Source organism: Protopterus annectens, chromosome 16.part0, assembly GCF_019279795.1.
Source record: "Protopterus annectens isolate FY-2018-M chromosome 16.part0, PAN1.0, whole genome shotgun sequence".
In the NCBI taxonomy this organism is placed as follows: Eukaryota; Metazoa; Chordata; order Ceratodontiformes; family Protopteridae; genus Protopterus; species Protopterus annectens.
In genome coordinates this window covers 249,941,874-249,960,285 of record NC_056750.1, presented here as the reverse complement: position 1 = coordinate 249,960,285, position 18,412 = coordinate 249,941,874, and the positions used below count along the sequence as shown (strand labels likewise).

The following is an 18,412-nucleotide window of genomic DNA, read 5'->3' as shown; positions in this document are numbered from 1 at the left end:
TCTGCTGTAGCTCCTGGAAGCCATAAAACTATTTTAAACCTCCATCCTTCCAGAGTAGCAATTAGTTTACCCCAATGACAGTGCAGGAAGCTTCCTAGTACAGATTTTGTCTCTAACTGCACTGAGAACTGGAAGATAAAATCTTTATGGCCTAAATTAAGTAATTTAATTTCTTACAATTTTCTAAAGTCAGGTAGATTAAGATTAACCTCTTCTCTTCCAGTATCCTTTGTTATAATATGCATATTTCAACAGTTAGAATAATACATGTACATTTCTTCCTCTGTCCAGCAGGACACACTGTTGATACATTTTAACAAAGCAACTTCGCAAATACATTTTAAACACAAGCATCTGTACAAATTAGTTTGGTGTTCAGATAGCTTATAATTCTTTACTAAATTCCAGCTAGCTGGCATATGTTCCACATCCACTGCCCTACTTATCCTGGCATAGCTGGCAGTACCTCACATCATCACACCTAGTCTCATATTTTTATAGGTGTTGGATTACTTCAACCTGGTAATGTCCATCCCACAGATATCCTGTAACTGGCAATGGCCTTAAGAATATATGGTGAGTGTGTGCTGCTGCCTTAGATAAAAGTGTCACCCAAATACGATTTATTATAGCCAGCTGTGCAGAGCTTGCTCTCCAGGATGTCAACAATCTGCTTCCCAACCGAGTGCTTTCCAGTGTTATATTGCCACCAACAGTAACTGAAAACTTCATCAAGATTATTTTTGCATAAGCGTGCACATGTGCGCGCACACACACACACACACACACACACACACACACACACACACACACACACACACACACACACACACACAGTTTTCCAGAAAAAGTTAAGTTATCTGTGTCCAGCACCAACACCCTCTTCTCTCTCTGATAATGGTTTCACCAGCTAGACCACTATAGCACACCAGAATACTGGTATTATTTACCTTAAAATAAGCCAACAACTAAATGTTGGTATGGTAGCAGTAGTTTGATTAGTAGCTCTTCAAAAGGTTGAGTTTGCACAATTTCAATACACATGCCCTTAAGCTAATAAATAATCCACTCACAGCAGAGGTTTAAAAATTAGCTAATAAAATTATTTTATTAAAATATAGCATTGTGGCAGTTGGTGCAGAACATTAAGGAGCTGTTAAAGTGTCGCCTGTGATCCAGTGGTCCAGGGTTTGATTCTTTTAGCCTCCATTGCCTAACTGTGTGACTCTGAGCAAGTCACTTAGCCAGGCAGCACTGTCAGTCTGAGTCTGAAAAAGGTCTGTGGAGATCAGTGCACTATCCCAGTAAACAAATAAGTGCACGTAATGCACCCTGTGTGTGAGATCAGATATACAAGTAGCTATAATCCTGCACAGAGAGATTCATACTAAATGTGTTTAAATACACATATGGTTTGTGGAGGAACTCTTAATAGTGAATCTGAACCTCTCACTGCCAATAGCCAAAGATATACTTGATTTTCTGTCTATCTCTGAATTGCAAGTCCAAACAGTAGTCTCCTGCGCAGTAAAATCTGCAGCTGCAGTCTGCCGTATAGTCTTCTTTTTTCAGAGTCTCAAGATCTATATTCCTGTTTTGTTTAAATTTGCATGTTGCTTTTTCTTTCACCACCTGAGTGTGACATATAAAGTGTTCAAATAAAGTTCATAGCGTTCTTTAACTGCTAGCACTGCAGATGTATAGCCATTTGAGAATTCAGATTTAGTTCTGGTTTCTAGCAGTTCTACTACAGTTCCACTGACAGCAGTCACATATCTAGTATAACTTGACATGTTGTTTTCACATTGTGTAGCTGTTACATTTTATATGTTGCAAGATTTACAGAAGCCACCATTTTTGTTCATACATCATCTCTTCAGTGACGCACAACTCAGACAAGTAATGCCTCATCATTTTTGAAACTTAGATAGTGTCAGTTCTTACACTGCCTTTAGCATATATCTGTATGAGGACTGTGAAATGATTTATTTTGGTCATTTGGGACCAATACTTAGATTGCTTGCACCAGATGGTCTTCTGTTATGTCATCTCCTTAAAGAGCAGCCTTATTAACTACCTCTCTACCTTCTTCTAAAAGATAATTTACACAGTAGTGTCTCCCTTTCTGTAGATGGTGCTGACTGTGGTTGCCTATTTAGGGTGGGAGTCTAGGTTATTTTCTGTGCGTTTGGTCCTGGCTGCTGCTCTGGAATTGTAGCTGATGTGCTTTATTCTTCAGGATTTTCATGATCAGCCTGGTGAACCTTAAATGATAAGCTCATCAGTCATACTGGTAACCATTTGTACCCAGAACCAAACAATGATGTTAACATTGTGCTAACTTTTCAGGGTAACAGCCTTGGGCTCTCTCATGCCATTCTTTTTGTTCCACCCCTTTATTCCAGGATAAAGGCCATAATATGTACTGGAGTCACTTGGAGTACAGGCATGCACAGTCCCTGACATTCCACCTTGTTAGTCCTGCTGCATACTGCTGTGAGAACATTTACCTTAGGAGGTGAGTCACAGCCAAGGAGTAACTCCTGAAGTGGGAGTCTCCTGTCCCTCTCCCCAACAAAGGTGAACACGTATCAGCTTTTTGTTCTACACTGCCCTGGCAGAAACCAGGAAGTGAATTTTAGTTGACAGTAATACAGAATGGCACAGTGCCTCACTGCCAGTAGTTGGCCCTTTTGTTGCGTAGATAAAAACTGCTTTGAGATGTTGATGCCTTCCCCAGAAGGTAGTGCAACCTAGAATTGACAGTCTTTCTTCCCATCTGAACTCTGTCTTGTTTTTGCTTCATCAGTCCACAGAGTCTTGTAACTGAGCGTGTCACTGCTCTTCTGGAGTTTGAAATGATGGTATGTTTTTCCTTTGATGTTAATGATTGCCACAAAACTGCATCTGTGGCAGAATCTGAGCTACATTGATTCCCAGATTTGTCTGCATTTTTGCAACAGCTTCCTCGAAACTTACAATCCACATGATAATCTGCTGATGTAGAGTGGGACCCCTCTGAACAACACAACCATTTTGACATATAATTTGCTTAATCAATCTGTGGCTTACAGAAGCTGCCAGGATTTGAGTTTGCTAGAAGTAAGGAGGTGTAGTTCCAACAGTACTTCAAGTCCTCTGTAAAGGCCCCCTTAACCATAAAATGTGACAAATTGCATGCCCAGAAGACAGCCTCCCTCTAGTACATTGTTGTATTTATCTGGTTTGTGTAATGTCACTGACTGAGTCCTTTGTGTGGCATTAACTAATTGAGGTTTATCTGTCTGGTGTGTAGGTCGTTAAAAAGGTGATCAAGAAACAGACTGTGATGTGTACAAATGTTACCAGTACCTTTCTGTGTGCAGTCCTACATTTTATGCCCAGTTTAATTCTATTTGCGAATTCTAGAACTTCAGTTATGTTTTGAAAAAGTTTACTTTGTTTCCATTTCCAGTTGGTCTAGATTGCAAGTTTTATCTCTGCCTTAGTCACTATTACATCTGATGTTGTCAATCTTCATTCATAGTTGACTATTGGGTTTAGTTCCGATCCTCGGAACTGACTCTGCAGTTATATCAAGCTTGTGCCAGCCAGAAACTCTCAAGCTAAGACTACCCATACTGCCTCTCTTCCCTTCACCTCAGATCTCGTTTGCCATGTAGAACATTGGATGCGTCAGCCATGCTCTCAGCTAAGTGATAAACTTGGAAGAAAAAGATATATATATATATATATATATATATATATATATATATATATATATATATATATATATATATATATATATATCCCTATATTTTTCTCTACTTGTTTAAATTGTTGCTCATTCTCCTTTGTAGTTATTGTCAGTGGTGTGTATTAGTGTGACTGTTTGTATAATTGTTTCTTTTACCTTTTCTGGGTAGTTTCCACTTACCATCATTGGTATAGGCCCTTCCCTTCCCTGTACCTCTGGTAATTCTTCAATACCATTGCTGGTATCTTTATTTTCCTTCTTTCCTTTTATTACCCTCTTGGGGGTATTTTTCTAAGTTTGTTGTTATATTCATTAAAAAAAAATCTGCACTCCATGTTTTTTTCATTAGTTTTTGTGTGTGTGTCTGTGCATGTGCCCTCTTGCTGTTTTTGAAAGATGGCAGAAAAATAGGAGGGAGCCACAGGTTTTAAGCAATGTGAGGACTGTGGCAGAAAGATGCCCAGCTCTGATGGGCATCTTTCATGTGTTTATCGTTTTAGGTGTCCCTCATTTGGAGCTACAACCACCATGTGAACACTACAAGGGTTTCAGTGCTCGCACCCTTGCAGAGAGGCAAAACAAACTTATTCTCAAGGCGCTGCCAAAATTCCCTTTCAGTGAGGCTTTGTCTGAGGCAGAGACATCTAAATCTCTCAGAAAGGAATCTAAGGAAAGGAGCCATTCAGTACCTTTGGCCCCTAAGGTACAGGAAGCTAAAACTACTAAGACTCAAGTTTTGACTCATCCTTCGGAACCGAGGCCTAAAATATTTAAATCTGCACCGACTCCTGCTCTGGCAGTGAAATCTGTCACATCTCCCATGGTGCCGACCGTTGTTGAAGCTACCAAAACTCACGGCGCCAACCTTATCATTGGTACCGATGACCCTTTCAGCACCAACAATAGTCTCTCAAAATATTCTGGTAACATCCTCCCCTGTAAAGCAAATTACTGATCAACAGAGCCCAGTGCTGAAGGTCGAGAGTACACCCAGGACTAAATACTCCCCAGCTATAGACCCCTTCTTGGGTCAGCAATTAAGTCCATTTCTTGAAAGACCAGAATCCCCCTCTGGGATGTCTGTCCATTCCACCAGGGGCCTTTCAGAGCTAGATGTAGTCAGATTGGTGGATCAGCTCTTGGCAGCCAGAGGCCTTCCTGTTCCCCCTAGAACCTCTCTCCTATTCGGAGCAGAGGGTTACTCTCCCAGAACACCCACTTATCTTCCTCCATCAACCTCTCCACAGGTCTTGGAGCCTACTACTACAATGTTCTCGGTGCCAGCTTCTTCGGTACCAGTGGTGGATCTCACCTTGGTTCTGGAACCGACTCAGTGGTCTGCAGCTCCATCGGAGCCGACCCACCCACTGGACCATGATTTGGCTGCTGGCTCCAAGATCCCTGGATCAGCTCTGATTTATTCCACTGCACCGTTCACAATTCCTGGTGCACTGACTGTTACAAGTCATCTCACGGCTCCTACTCTGGGAGAGGGCTTGTCAGAGCGGAGTGTGACCCAGGTTCCACGTCCGTCTTTCTCTGTTCCAGGCTCCCATCCCTCTTCAAGCGGGCCTGCCTTCCAGATTATGGAGAGAGCCCTTGCCTCAGCAGGCTCACAGTTGGCACCATCCCCGTCGGAGTGTCACATTTATCTATCCTCTGGCTCACAGCTGTCACAATCTGCTACCTTGGGGCAATGGACACAAGAGCAGCACTATAACCTATTGCAGGTCCCCCATCTTTGGAGTCCTCCTCAGACCTTCCCCCTGACGAGCCACCGCATAAGAGATCATGCAAGAGGAAGCACCTGGATTCTCCAGAAGAATCTATCACTGAGGATACAGATTTCGATGAAGGGGAGGGGTCCCCTCAGTCACCCCCCTGAAGATGTCTACTTTGGAGACATCCTGGAAATTCTGAAACAGAGGAGTGATTGGAAGCCCACAAACTCATCCTCCGAGGAATCTGTTTTCTTGCAAGCTTTTGTTGCCTGGCCTTCTACTTCTTGGGTGACCCCACCTGCCGATAAATTGATCAAACTCATTGTGCAGCATGAGTGGAAGGCTCCTGATACCATAGAACCAATTCCCTGGAGACCAGACAAAATTCTTTCAGTGCTGGAGGACCAGCCCCACTGGTCGAAGGGTTTAGCAGTGGATGCCATGGTGGTGGCTGCCACAAAAAAGGAATTCACCGAGGAGTGTCCAGCTGTCCATCCTCCAAACTGAGAGTCCCGGACGATGGACAGATTCGTGAAGCAGGTCTTCACTTCATTGACTTTTGCCATACAGTCCTTGAAGTTTTTGGCACACTTCACGTGACTCCAAAGGGATCTGATCTCTGAGCTTTCAGAGACCTTAGTGGGAACAGTGTTTGACGAGGTCCGGGATAAGGTCATCTCCCAGCTTGCCGCCCTAGAGTTGTTCTCCAACTTGTCCATGTGGCTTATTGCACATACAGCCGAAGGGATGTCCAAGGCAGTGGGTACAGGCTTTGCCATCAGGACCACACCTGGATGTGCTTATGTGACTTTGTGGACCCCTTCAAGTCTTCCTTTATCAATGCTCCTGTTGATGCTACTTCATTGTTTGACCCAAAAGTCAGAAACACATTAGCCAGGTGTGAGAAGAACGGAAAGACCCTTTCTGCTGTGGTTATGCATTTTTCCACCCTTCAACGACCTTACTCCAGGAATCGGAGGAGTTGGAAGATGTGGTTCAGAAAGTCCTAAGGGTCTTTTTGGGACACACGTGGCGAGTATTCCTCCCGGGGCAGAGGGGTGATCTCTTCAGGAAGACACCCCTCCCATGGCAGAGGGGGCCCGCACAACCAGGGTTCCAGGGATTTTTTTTTTTTGGACAACCCTAACAGCGCTTCTGAGTGGCAGCCCGATTGCTTACCTCTGGAAGCAGTCAGGGGAGAGTCTCTCTGCATCACTCAGCCTGGCACACAATAACATTGGATTCCTGGGTCCAGACAACAATTACCAGAGGCTACTATATCCCATTCGATCTTTATCCCAGACCACAAAGGCAAATTCTCGATGTTCCACCCAGTCAGAGGGATATGGCAGCACTAGAAATTCAAAAGCTGCTTCAAAAAAGAGCCATTCAGGTAGTCTCACCAGACCAGATAGGATCCGTATTTTACTCAAGATTCTTTGTAGTGCCAAAAAAAACAGGGGACTGAAGGCTAATCTTAGACTGCAGTGTTCTGAACAAATTTGTACAACAGACAAAATTCCAGATAATCACAGTTCGTCTATCCTTCCTTTTCTGGAGAAAGACAATTGGATGTGCTCCATAGATGTTCAGGATGCATATTACCACATAAAAATGGACAAACGCTCCAGAAGATACCTCCACTTCCGGCTAGAAGCCAGTCATTACCAATTTCTAGCACTGCCCTTTAGTCTCACTGCAGCCCCCAGGGTGTTCACCAAATGCATGGCAGTGGTAGCAGCACACTTAAGGCTACAAGAATTGTGTGTGTTTCCATATTTAGACGACTGGCTCCTCACCACCCCCACCAGGCATCTGCTGCTTTCCACCTTGGACTTCATTGTAAGGCTTTCAGAGTTCTTAGGCATCTCAATAAACAAAAAAAAAAGTCAAAACTATCCCCCACACAGGACATAGAATTAATCGGAGCAAGATTAAACAAAAAAATCCTGCATGGCTGCTTTTCCACTTCACAGGCTGGCAAGGGTGAGGTCAGAACTTCAGATGATACTCTTCCAAGACAAGGTTCCAACTCATCTAGTCTTACAGCTCCTTGGGTCCATGGCAGCGGCAGTCACCTTAGTTCCTCTGGTGAGGTACTACATGACGCTGCTTCATTGGCTCCTGGTGTCACAGTGATCACTGTTAACTTATCCAGTGTCCCACCCAATCCACATAACCAACCGATGCAAGCAGGATTTATATTTGGTGGATGAAGGCAGAGGACAGATTATGGAGCCGCCCCTTTTCCCCCTCTCTGCCTAAGGCCGTAGTGACCACAGATGCATCCCTAATAGGGTGGGGAGGCATTTTCAGGGAAAGACTGTCCAAGGCACTTGGCCCCCTCAAGAGGCCAATTTGCATATCAATGTCCTAGAACTGAGGGCAGTGCTCTTAGCATTGCATGCATACTTATCTGCCCTCCCTTCAGGGACATTTGCTATTCAGTCAGACAACATGTCAGTGGTCTGGTACATCAACAAACAGGGTAGGGAACCAGATCCTACTCTCTGTCGGGAAGCCCTAAGAGTTTGGCAATGGGCAGTCGCCTCCAGCCGCTTTCTGATTGCAATGCACATTCCAGGGAACTCCAACGTGATTGTGTACAAACTGAGTAGATGCATTCTCCAGCCTCATGAGTGATCTCTAAATCCCAATGTAGTGATGAAGATCTTTCATCGATGGGGTCAGCCTTGCTGCGATCTGTTTGCCTCTCCCATAAACTACAAATGGAGCAGCTAGTTTGCCCTAGTCCCCCCTTGGGGGGAGTCCCTGAGAGATGCTTTTGTCCACGACTGGCCCCCGAGACTTCTTTATGCCTTCCCTCCAATCCCTCTAATTCCCCAGTTTTTGAAGAAAGCCTAACTGTTGAGAAGCAAAGTGACTCTCATTGCACCTTATTGGTCCTGTCAAGTCTGGTTTCCCTTTCTCTGACCTCACTTAGTTCACCATCTATGGATTCTGGATCCAGCGCCAGACCTGTTATCTCTTCCACAGGGCCTGGTCCATGCCAACCTACAAAATCTCAACTGACAGCTTGGTTTCTCCACTTACGGTAATTGCCAGGCGAAACAATTTATCTTCCCCAGTACAAAAGATACTTTTGGCTTCTCATAAACCATCCACCAGAAAACTTTATCTTAGTAAATGGAAGAGATTTGTGTTTTGGTCTTATGAAAATGGTATTGATCCTTTCTCAGCCTCGATCAATAAGGTCTTGGAATACTTAACCACCTTATTTCAAATTGGATCCTCTACTTCTACCATTAGAGTTCATTTAGCTGACATTTCAAGTTTCCATAACGGATTTGATGACCATTCCTTGATGTCTCACCGTCTTTACAAAACTTTTCTTAAGGGTGCTTTACATTTGAAACTGCATTTCAAAGAGCCCATTGCGCCTTGGAATTTAACGTTGGTCTTACAATGTTTGGTCCAACAGCCTTTCAAGCCAGCAGCCACCTGTGATATCAAGTTTTTCTCTTGGAAGAGTCCATTCCTGGTAGTTGTCACATTGGCCAGGAGAATCTCAGAATTGCAAGTTGTGTGTGTAACACATCTGTTTATCATTTTTCACAAAGAGAGAGCATCACTCAGAACTAATCCCCTCCTTTCTACCTAAAGTAGTGTCTGATTCCAGTGTTAATCAGACTATAGATTTACCAGTCTTCTTCCCAAATTTCTCAAACAAGAGAGAATATTTTTTGCATTTGTTGGACATAGACAATTATGTTTTTATTTGGATAGAACAAAATAATTTAGAAAATCTGACCAATTGTTTTTATCCTTTTCTGGTACTTGACTAGGCAAACCAGTTTCGAAGGTCATTCTGTCAAAATGGTTGAGAGATTGCATTACTTTTATTTATGACCAAAATAAGCTAGATGTCTCAACAAAAGTAAGGGCTCATTCTGCCAGGTCTGATGTTCTTCGTGTTTCACTGTTGCAGTCATCACATTTGGGTTATCTGCCCGCAGGTAGCCCTCAGCCGGCCTGAATACCAGAGTTTTCAGATTTCTGCGTCGGATGCTCTCTTCTTCTATGACGTCAGGGGTATAAAACATGCAGCCGGCACCATTACATCAGTCTTTCTTGCCGTGCAGTGTCCGAAGCAGAAGCAGTTCGCAAATGCCGGTTAGCCGACTCCTGAAATTTTCGTTATCGAGTTTCAGACCTGAAGTCTTCAAAAAAGCTAAGTACCCCATTAGGGATCCTTTTTCTTGCTCTAACCGATGTCAGTAAAAGTTAACAATTGTCTTATCTGTGGAAAGCAAATACCTCATAGGTATTTTCATTCTTACTGCATCCCTTGCTTAGGCCCAGACCATGACATCCCTTGTCGGTTTTGTGCCTTATTCAACACCTGAACTATCCATCATCGGGCTATTTTTGCAGCTAATTATTTTTGTACTCGTTCTGTGTACTCCGAAATGGCTTCATCAAGTCATCCAAGTACCGATCTTCCGAAAAAAGCGTAAGGATAAAGACAGAAACAGACCGCATAGGTCCAAAACTGCCGACGACACTTCCGTTAAGCTAGTCGCCATTCCGCCGGTAGTCTGATTCACAGATCTCTACTGAGACCCATTCGGAGTCCGGTATGCCGCAAGATGCTTCTTCGACTGTGAAACCTGCGGATGTATCTACCTTGGATGGGTCCGGAGCCGCTGTGCAGCACCGGATTTTGAGGGTGTATTCAGGCCTACAGACATTAATATTAAACAGACGCCATCGTTTTCATCCGGGCCTAAAGCTCGCACCACGCCTAGAAAACCGACGACCAAACCTCAGGCTCAGGCCCATGTTGTGGACATTGTAGATGATGCTTTTTTGGAATCAAGCCTTTTCCCAGACACTTTACCTCCAGCTCCCAGGAAACCTGACAGGTATTACAGTATACCCGACTCTCACAAGTTCCTCTTCAAGAATCCTTCTGCGGATCCAGAGACCATTTCCCAAGGACCAAAAGGCATTAAAGTTACTGCTGCCAAAAATCCTACCCCTTCTGGTAGAGATTCTAGAGCCTTAGACAGATGGGGTAAGAAGGTATACACTTCTGTTACTTTGGCCATCAGGGCTTTAAATTGCCAGTTTCATATGTTAAAGTATCAGCAGCATGTTATGGGGCTCCTTAAACAGAAAATATTGTTGATTCCTGACTGTACTGTACACAAAGAATTACAGGATTTAATGCATTCTGCAGAACAAGCTGGTAAACATACTTTGCAATGTGGTTTTGACATTTTAGAAGCATCTTGCAGGGCTGCTGTCACTGGGTCTGTACTTAGAAGGCATGCTTGGCTTAAGGAACAAAACTTGCCAGATCATGTAAAAGCTAAATTACTGGATGCTCCCTTAAACCAAGACCACCTTTTTGGGAACAAAGCAGAAGTCGTCCTCAAAATGATGGAGGAAAAAGCTAAATCTATGCAAACTGTTAAAGATTTCCTACAGCCTCCCAGATTCAGTAGGCATTGGCCTTCTAAGAACTGGTCCTTTCCAGTCCCTTCTAGGCCTTTTCAGTCCAAACCTAGGAACAGCAGACAACCTAGGCTACAGTCTCAGGCTTTGCACAAACCCAAGCAGTGGGGGGCTCCCACTTTCAAAGCAGGGAGTAGTAAGCCACCCCCCCTATGGAAAAATGGCACAATGACTTAACCTTAACCCTTCGAAGCCCTGCTCTACTACCTACTCCCTGAGGAGGAAAGCTCGCCTTGCATGCAAAAAACTGGGAACTCATTACCCAGGACAATTGGGTTTTGAACATAGTTTCCCAAGGATACAGATTCCACTTCCACACCCTACCAACATCAAATGGTTGGCCAGACCTACCCCCAAATCAGAGTGGAGGCCCAACAGCAGGTTCTTTCTCTCCTCAATATCAGGGCTATTCAGCCTGTCCCAGCAGAACAAAGGGGACAGGGCTTTTATTCAAGACTTTTTCTGGTACCCAGAAAAGACAACTCCTGGCATCCTATCCTGGTCCTCTCTATTCTCAACACCTTTCTGGTAGTTCCAAAATTCAAAATGCTAACTCTGCAACAGCTTCTTCCCATGCTGGCAAGGATGCCTGGCTGTCAACCCTAGACTTAAAGGAAGCTTACCTGCACATCCCAATAAGGGAATCTTGCAGGAAATACCTACGCTTCAGGGCAGGCTCCATGCACTATCAGTTCTCTGCACTTCCCTTTGGCTTATCTACTGCGCCCCGGGTATTCACAAAGTGCCTAGCTCCAACCATTGCATTTTGCAGGCAGAGAAATATTCAGATTTACCCATATTTGGACAATTGTCTGATTCAGGCAGAAAGCCAGGACTTGCTATTCCAAAACCTGGCATTCATAAAGAAACTTCTGACCTCACTGGGGTACACCATCAACGAAAAGAAATCTCACCTAGTACCCTGCCAAAGGATTGTATTCCTGGGGAATGAACACAACTTCCCAGATGGCATTCCTCACTCCAGAGAAACAAGTTTACTTGACAACCTACTTCAAACTATTGGCCACAAAACCCCAGCTATCTGCAAGCAAAATACTGGGGTTTACGGCCTCTTGCATTTTACTAATTCCATATGCAAGACTGCATATGAGGAAACTCTAATGGTATCTAAAAAGCCTATGGTGTCAACATTCTCAGGACCTGGAAACAATGATTTCTATCATTCTTTGTATCAAGACAGAGTTTCTTTGGTGGGCAGAGGCCTGCTACCACAGCAAGGGAACTCTGTTTCACTCTACCCCCTGCCGCTCAAACCCTAACAACAGACGTATCAGACTACATGGGGGGGCTCACATGGCAGGGCAGTGCATTCAAGGCAAATGAAACCCAAGACAGATGCACCTGCATATCAATCAAAAAGAAATGTTAGCTGTACGGAATGCTCTGACAGCCTTCAAAGACCGTATTCTTCCAGGACAACTATTGGTAAAGACAGACAACACCACAGTTATGTGGTACATAAACAAGCAGGGGGGGACCCACTCGTACCCTCTCTGCAGGCTAGCCATGGCTCTGTGGAACACAGCCTTGAGCCTACCAAGTACACCTGCAAGCTCAATTCCTGCCAGGCATACTAAATTCACTGGCAGACGACTTAAGCAGAAAACTCATGGACCCACACGAATGGAAACTAGAAGCCAAAATATTCAGCCTCTTAAGGAGCAAATGGGAGACTCCAGAGATGGACCTGTTTGCCTCCCCTTAGAACTACCAATTTAACAAATTCTGCACAAGAACTCCCCACAGCCAAGCTTGGAAAGTGGATGCCCTGTCCTTTACCTGGGAAAGCCTCTCAGTTTATGCCTTTCCCCCACTGCCTCTCCTCTTGAAGGTTCTACTAAAGATCAAACAGGACAAGCCAAGGACAATACTGATTGCACCAGACTGGCCACGCCAGCACAGGTACCCTTTCTTGCACAGTATGGCACTGCTGCAACCATGGCATCTGCCTCAGACTCCTTCCCTGCTGTCCCAGCAGGCGGGCCAGATTCTGCATCCTCAGCTTCAAGCCCTGAACCTTACAGCCTGGCTAATTCCTTGAGCTCTCCCTTGGCATCCCTCAGTAAGCAGGTACTGGATGTCATTCTAGAGGCAAGGAGGCCTAGTACTAAAAAAATATTTTGCTGAAAAGTGGAAAAGATACTGTTCCTGGAGCCTGGCTTAGGGAATGGGCACAACGGTGTCCAGCTTACCTCAGATTCTACAGTACTTAACAGAAATGCTCCACAGGGAGCTATCCTTCTCGTCAATTAAAATTCCTCTGCCATTTCAGCACATTATAATAGAGCCAGCCCTTTACTCTCACCCCTTGCTAAAGCAATTTCTTAGAGGGGACAAAAATTTAAGACCCCCCCCCCCCAAAGCCATGAAGAGCTCCCACTCCAGCCTGGGACCTTAACTTTGTATTGGAAAAGCTCACCGCCCCCCCCTTCCTGTTTGAACCAGCAGCTACAGCTGAGTTGAAATTCCTTTCTTGGAAAACAGCCTTCCTTCTAGCCATCACTTCAGCAAGAAGTGTGTCTGAATTACAGGCCCTCATGGCAGTGGAACCCTTCATTATCTTCCATGCGGACAGGGTTTCCCTCAGGACTAACCCTTCCTTTATGGCCTTTGTGGCTCTAAATCAGTCCATTCATTTGCCTACTTTTTTCCCTAATCCACAAAACAAAGGGAAACGAATAATGCACTCTCTGGGCATGCACAGACAACTTAGATTCTATTTGGACAGGACTAAGCCTACCAGAAAATCTGAGCAGCTGCTAATTAGCTTTGCTGCAGGGGCACAGGGGAAGGCCATTTCAAAGCAAACCATTTCCAAATGGATAGCCCATTGCATTAATTTCTGCTATAAGCACCGTGGAAAACCTACCCCACAGGGGATAAGATCACATTCCACTAGGGCTGCATCTACCTCTGCGGCATTTCTCAGAGGGGTCCCTACCTGGGACATCCTAGAAGCTGCTACCTGGAGCTCTGTACATACCTTCACCAAGCATTACTGGATAAAATGGCAACTGAATGGCTTGAAGTCCACTTAATCCACCACAACAGATAATGTGATAAACCAAAGCAATATTTAATGTAAGCGCTTTCACTGGAAAAATGTTTCAGCTTCTTCAGACTACACTTTTAAGACCATTCAAAAAAACGAACTGCCAGTAGAATTCGTTACCCCTCCTGATGTCACACAAGCATTAAGAATTAAAACTACAGGGGGTTACATATCATATTTTATTTCATAAAAATATAGTATATTAGATCTGTGAGCAACTCAACGTAGCCGTATCTCGACCACGTAAAGGATACAATTTTAAGGTGTTATTTATAGTACATAAATTTAGTATTGTCACTGTTGTTTTTATTTTTTAAAAATTCTTTATTTCTCTTTAATGATGATGCTGTCAGGTTGCTTAAGCATCCTAGTGTGTTTTAAGTTGGAGTTAACCCACTGTAGCTTTAATTCTTAATGCTTGGACGTCCACATACATCTCGGGCACTTTCTTGACAGAATTAAATCTTTCACATTTTCAGATAAATTTTCATTTCTTGTGAAAGTAAGAAAAAGGGACAACCTGTGTCAGAACAGTCTATTACCAAATGGTCATCTAAGGCTAGTTTGTTATACTCACTATAACAAGTCAGTTCCAGACAGGGTCAAGGCCAACTGTACCAGGGCCTTGGCTTCATCTATGGCTTTTTCAAAATGGCTGGATTCTATTAAATCGGTCCTCTGTATATACTTTTTCAAAGCACTACAAGCTGGATTTGAGAAATCAAACTTTTCTAAGACCATTCTCCAGAGGCTCCTGGGTTGTTTTTCTTCCACCTCCCAAATGTAGTTCACTGTGGTAATCTACCCGTATGGCTACTGCAGCACTGATCAAAATGAAGAACTTATTACAGTTGTGTAAACTTACTGTAACAGTAGATGTTTGAATGATAACTGCTGCTGTAGATGCTCCCTTTCTCCATTCTCCCTTCTTTTTTGGTGTGTATTTTATGCCAGGGTGTACATATTTATTTATTTTTTGTTCCTAGCATTGTCCTTTTAGTCTCCCACTTTCTGCTGGCAGGAAAGCCCTGAAGGGCTTTGCATCCATACTTGTCTTTTAGTCAGCTCAGCTCATGCTGCTTGACAATTTGGAAGGTTCCCTGAAGATTTGGAAGTGGATCAGCTGTTATATCCTTGGCAGGATGTAACCCATATATCTAAGACTACTGCAGCAGTGATCATTCAAACATATACTGTTATGGTGAGTTCAACTTACACAACTGTACTTTTTCAACCCTAACTCATTATACATAATCTAAAAAAACAATTTACAGGGACATATTCAGTGGCAGGAAGTCAATGAGAAGTACAAAACATCAAACCATGAGGTAACTTAATGAAACACTTAAGTTATACTAAGAATGTTGCAGGAAAACAGCAATGAATGAGTAAATCAGTGCTAACATTTGGTCACTGATTGTAACATTTACTACATCAGTAAGTTAAACATAAGCTGAGCAGAACATCTGAATTCCAAATTCTTCATTGAGAGAAGCAGATCATAATAAAGTTAATAAGCATAGCTTAGACCAGAGATGACTACACTAATAAAGCGAAGGAAATCATATTTTGTATTGCAGAGCAGTCAAACAGTGTATATTGCAGTGCATTTGCACATTGCCTTTAGGGTCTGTAGACACTTTTGCTGGACCTTTTAATGTGAGTTTCTGATGTCTACAGTACTAAAAGGCTTATGTTACTGCATGTCTGCACTTGATGGACTCTTTATCCAAAAAGCACTAGAGTTCATTCTCATGAGCATTGTTTGTTTCTTGGCACTGTTTAGGATAATCTCTGTGTGTATAACTGCCTGCTGAGTAAGATGCCTCTGAATAAGATAGAATTCTTACATCCTGACCTACCTGCTTCAGCATTTTCCTGAGGGGACCTCAGTTAGCTTGCCATGATCAGTCCAACCTCTTCCTCACTAAATAGGAGATGCCTGTCACATCTGCTGTATTCATCACCAGCCTGAGATGTGAGAGTTCTGTCTCCTGTTATTGCACACTTAGGGGTAAGGTTTGACCCTTCCACTTGTACTGTTGCAGGGATGTGATTGCCGTTAGGCCTGCATAATAACAAGGCAGCTAGTACTGTGTGCAAAAGCATCCCACTTTTGAGAGCATGGGTAGTCTGCCTTTGTGAGATATACTTCACTGCAGTACTGAGTACTTACTGCTGTTTTGTGTAGGTTGTGTGTGTGTGTCTGCACGCGCATGCAAGTGTGCAGTCAGTGCAACGCAGTGCTTTTCTTCTTTGTGTGTGCTTGGATTATGTGTGACTCAGTGATGGACACAGAGCTACGGTATTGATAAGTCTTTCCCCAAGTATCCTCTCCTTATGCTATTGCCTCTTGTCCATTGAATTAGTGCACTAAGATCTGGAGTTATGCACCTTGGAATAATAGAATTCCTGCTGCGTTTACTACCAGAATGTTAAACTGCTTTAAACAAAAGGTAGTATTGTGTAGTTTCTTCATTGTCATACATCTGCCTCCATTGTTTAAACAGCAACAAGTTTCTTTCTAGTATTTATTTATGTCTTATGCATTCATATGATGTTGGGGTTGGGGATACAGAACCATCTAATCTGCATCTATTTCCATGGCAGATGCAGCAGGCTGCAGCTCAAGGAGAGACCCCAGAACTTAGTGGCAAGTGCATTGTTGCTCTGGCTACAGGTAAGTGGAGGAGGTAACCCCTTGAACCATAAATTTCTGTTTTTTTGTGTCATTAAATGATACACAATGAGACTGTTGATTCTGAGTTGTAATACCTTAAGGCACACTAATCCCTTCTAATTGACCCGAGTTTAACTTTTTGTGAACTGGATGGGTTACATAGCTGCTGTGCTTTAACATGCTACAAAGTTGCATATCCATGGTACAGAAAGAGGGAGCCCTGATTGTTCATGTGGCCTGGGTTCATTTAGTAAGCCTGGCACCTGAGAAGTCGCAGGAGGGCTGGGAAAAGAAACAAAATTTTACTGGGTCACCTCTCCCTGAAAGGGAGGGAGGGAGGAGTTTTCAGCCCATAGTGATAGCCCTCAGTGGTAAAATTTGGGGTATCTTTCTTAGCTATAGTAGGACATGCACAGGTGGACATTTGTGGCCTTAATGGCTTTATATTATTGTAAGTCAGACATGAGAATGGGCATGGTTGGGGTATAAAACAAAACAATCCCTATGGCAGCAAGTGTGATGCTGCACTGGAATGCTTCAATCCCCTGTGACCAAGCTTCACATTAGATCTAGAAGTTATGTGGCATCCAAGACTGAAGAGAGACACCAATGGCATCCAATCCTGAGGTGCATAGTGGTAAAAAATATACAATATACAAGACACAAAGACAAAGCAGCAGGTTGATCCAACATCGGAGTTAAATTTCAGCTCTTGGAAAGTTTGTGAAACCGGGTCTATATTATAAACATGAAAGCTGTAAACAGCGATTACATGTACATCGACACATAAAGGTCTATGTACATAAAGAGCAAAATACGTAATCGGCAAAATGAAAACGCCAAACGTATTTAGTCAAACAACAGCACCATACAGTTAAGCTCAAACTAAGTAAAATTAAATTAACACACTTTTGTAGGGGGGCAAGCCCCACCCCCCAAACCCCCCTACTTAAATATACCAACTCCGAGACTGCACTACAGTGGGGGAAAAGTATATATTTCCTTATACTCACGATCGCCCTGCTGGCCAAGCAAATACATTTGGCGTTTTCATTTTCACCAATTACGTATTTCACTCTTTTGGTGCTGCGGTAGCGTTGTCGCCTCACAGTAAGACGCTGACCGGTTTGATTCTCAGCTAGACCGTCTTCTGCGTGGAGACATGCATGAATGGGCGTACCTTCGTTGAAGGTTGTGCATCAGACCTGGCAAGCCGGTACGTAAAAATCAACTGCCAATCATTAGCGGACCGGAGTTCCGCTGTAGCGACCCCTAACCGGGAAAAGCTGAAAGAAACAAACTCTTTTTGTACATCGACCTTTGTGTCGATGTACATGTATTCGCTATTTTGTGCTTTCTTGTTTATAATATAGACCCTGTGAAAACATATTGAGAACTTTGTATTAGCAGTCCTTATTTAAGTATTCGTTATTTACTGTGGCTCTGTTACAGGCTTAAATAAACAAAATGCTTCCCTGTTATAAAACGTAATGCTGAAATTGCTACACATACTGCTTAAGGCAAAATTAAGTGAGCAGATGTTCAGATCTATGACACTGTTCTATAAAGGATTTGTGTTTAATACTCACTGCTGTTTGAATACATTGTACTAATTTGTTTGATGTTTGTAATTTAGTCTAATATTATTTGTGTCTTTAACTGAATCTGCTGCGTTATGTCTGAGCCACTCTATGAGACGTCTGTAATTTAAAACATGAAGT

The 18,412-nt window shown here is 43.3% G+C and overlaps 1 protein-coding gene across 1 annotated transcript in view; it reads left to right on the top strand.

Annotated features, from left to right (window-relative positions):
• DHRS1 (dehydrogenase/reductase 1) overlaps nucleotides 1–18,412 on the top strand; it is a gene marked incomplete in the record, with an annotated part of 470,204 nt that overhangs the window by 262,207 nt on the left and 189,585 nt on the right. The window contains 1 exon segment of the mRNA XM_044058429.1: nucleotides 16,622–16,691. Within this exon segment, the coding sequence (XP_043914364.1) occupies nucleotides 16,622–16,691 (70 nt within the window).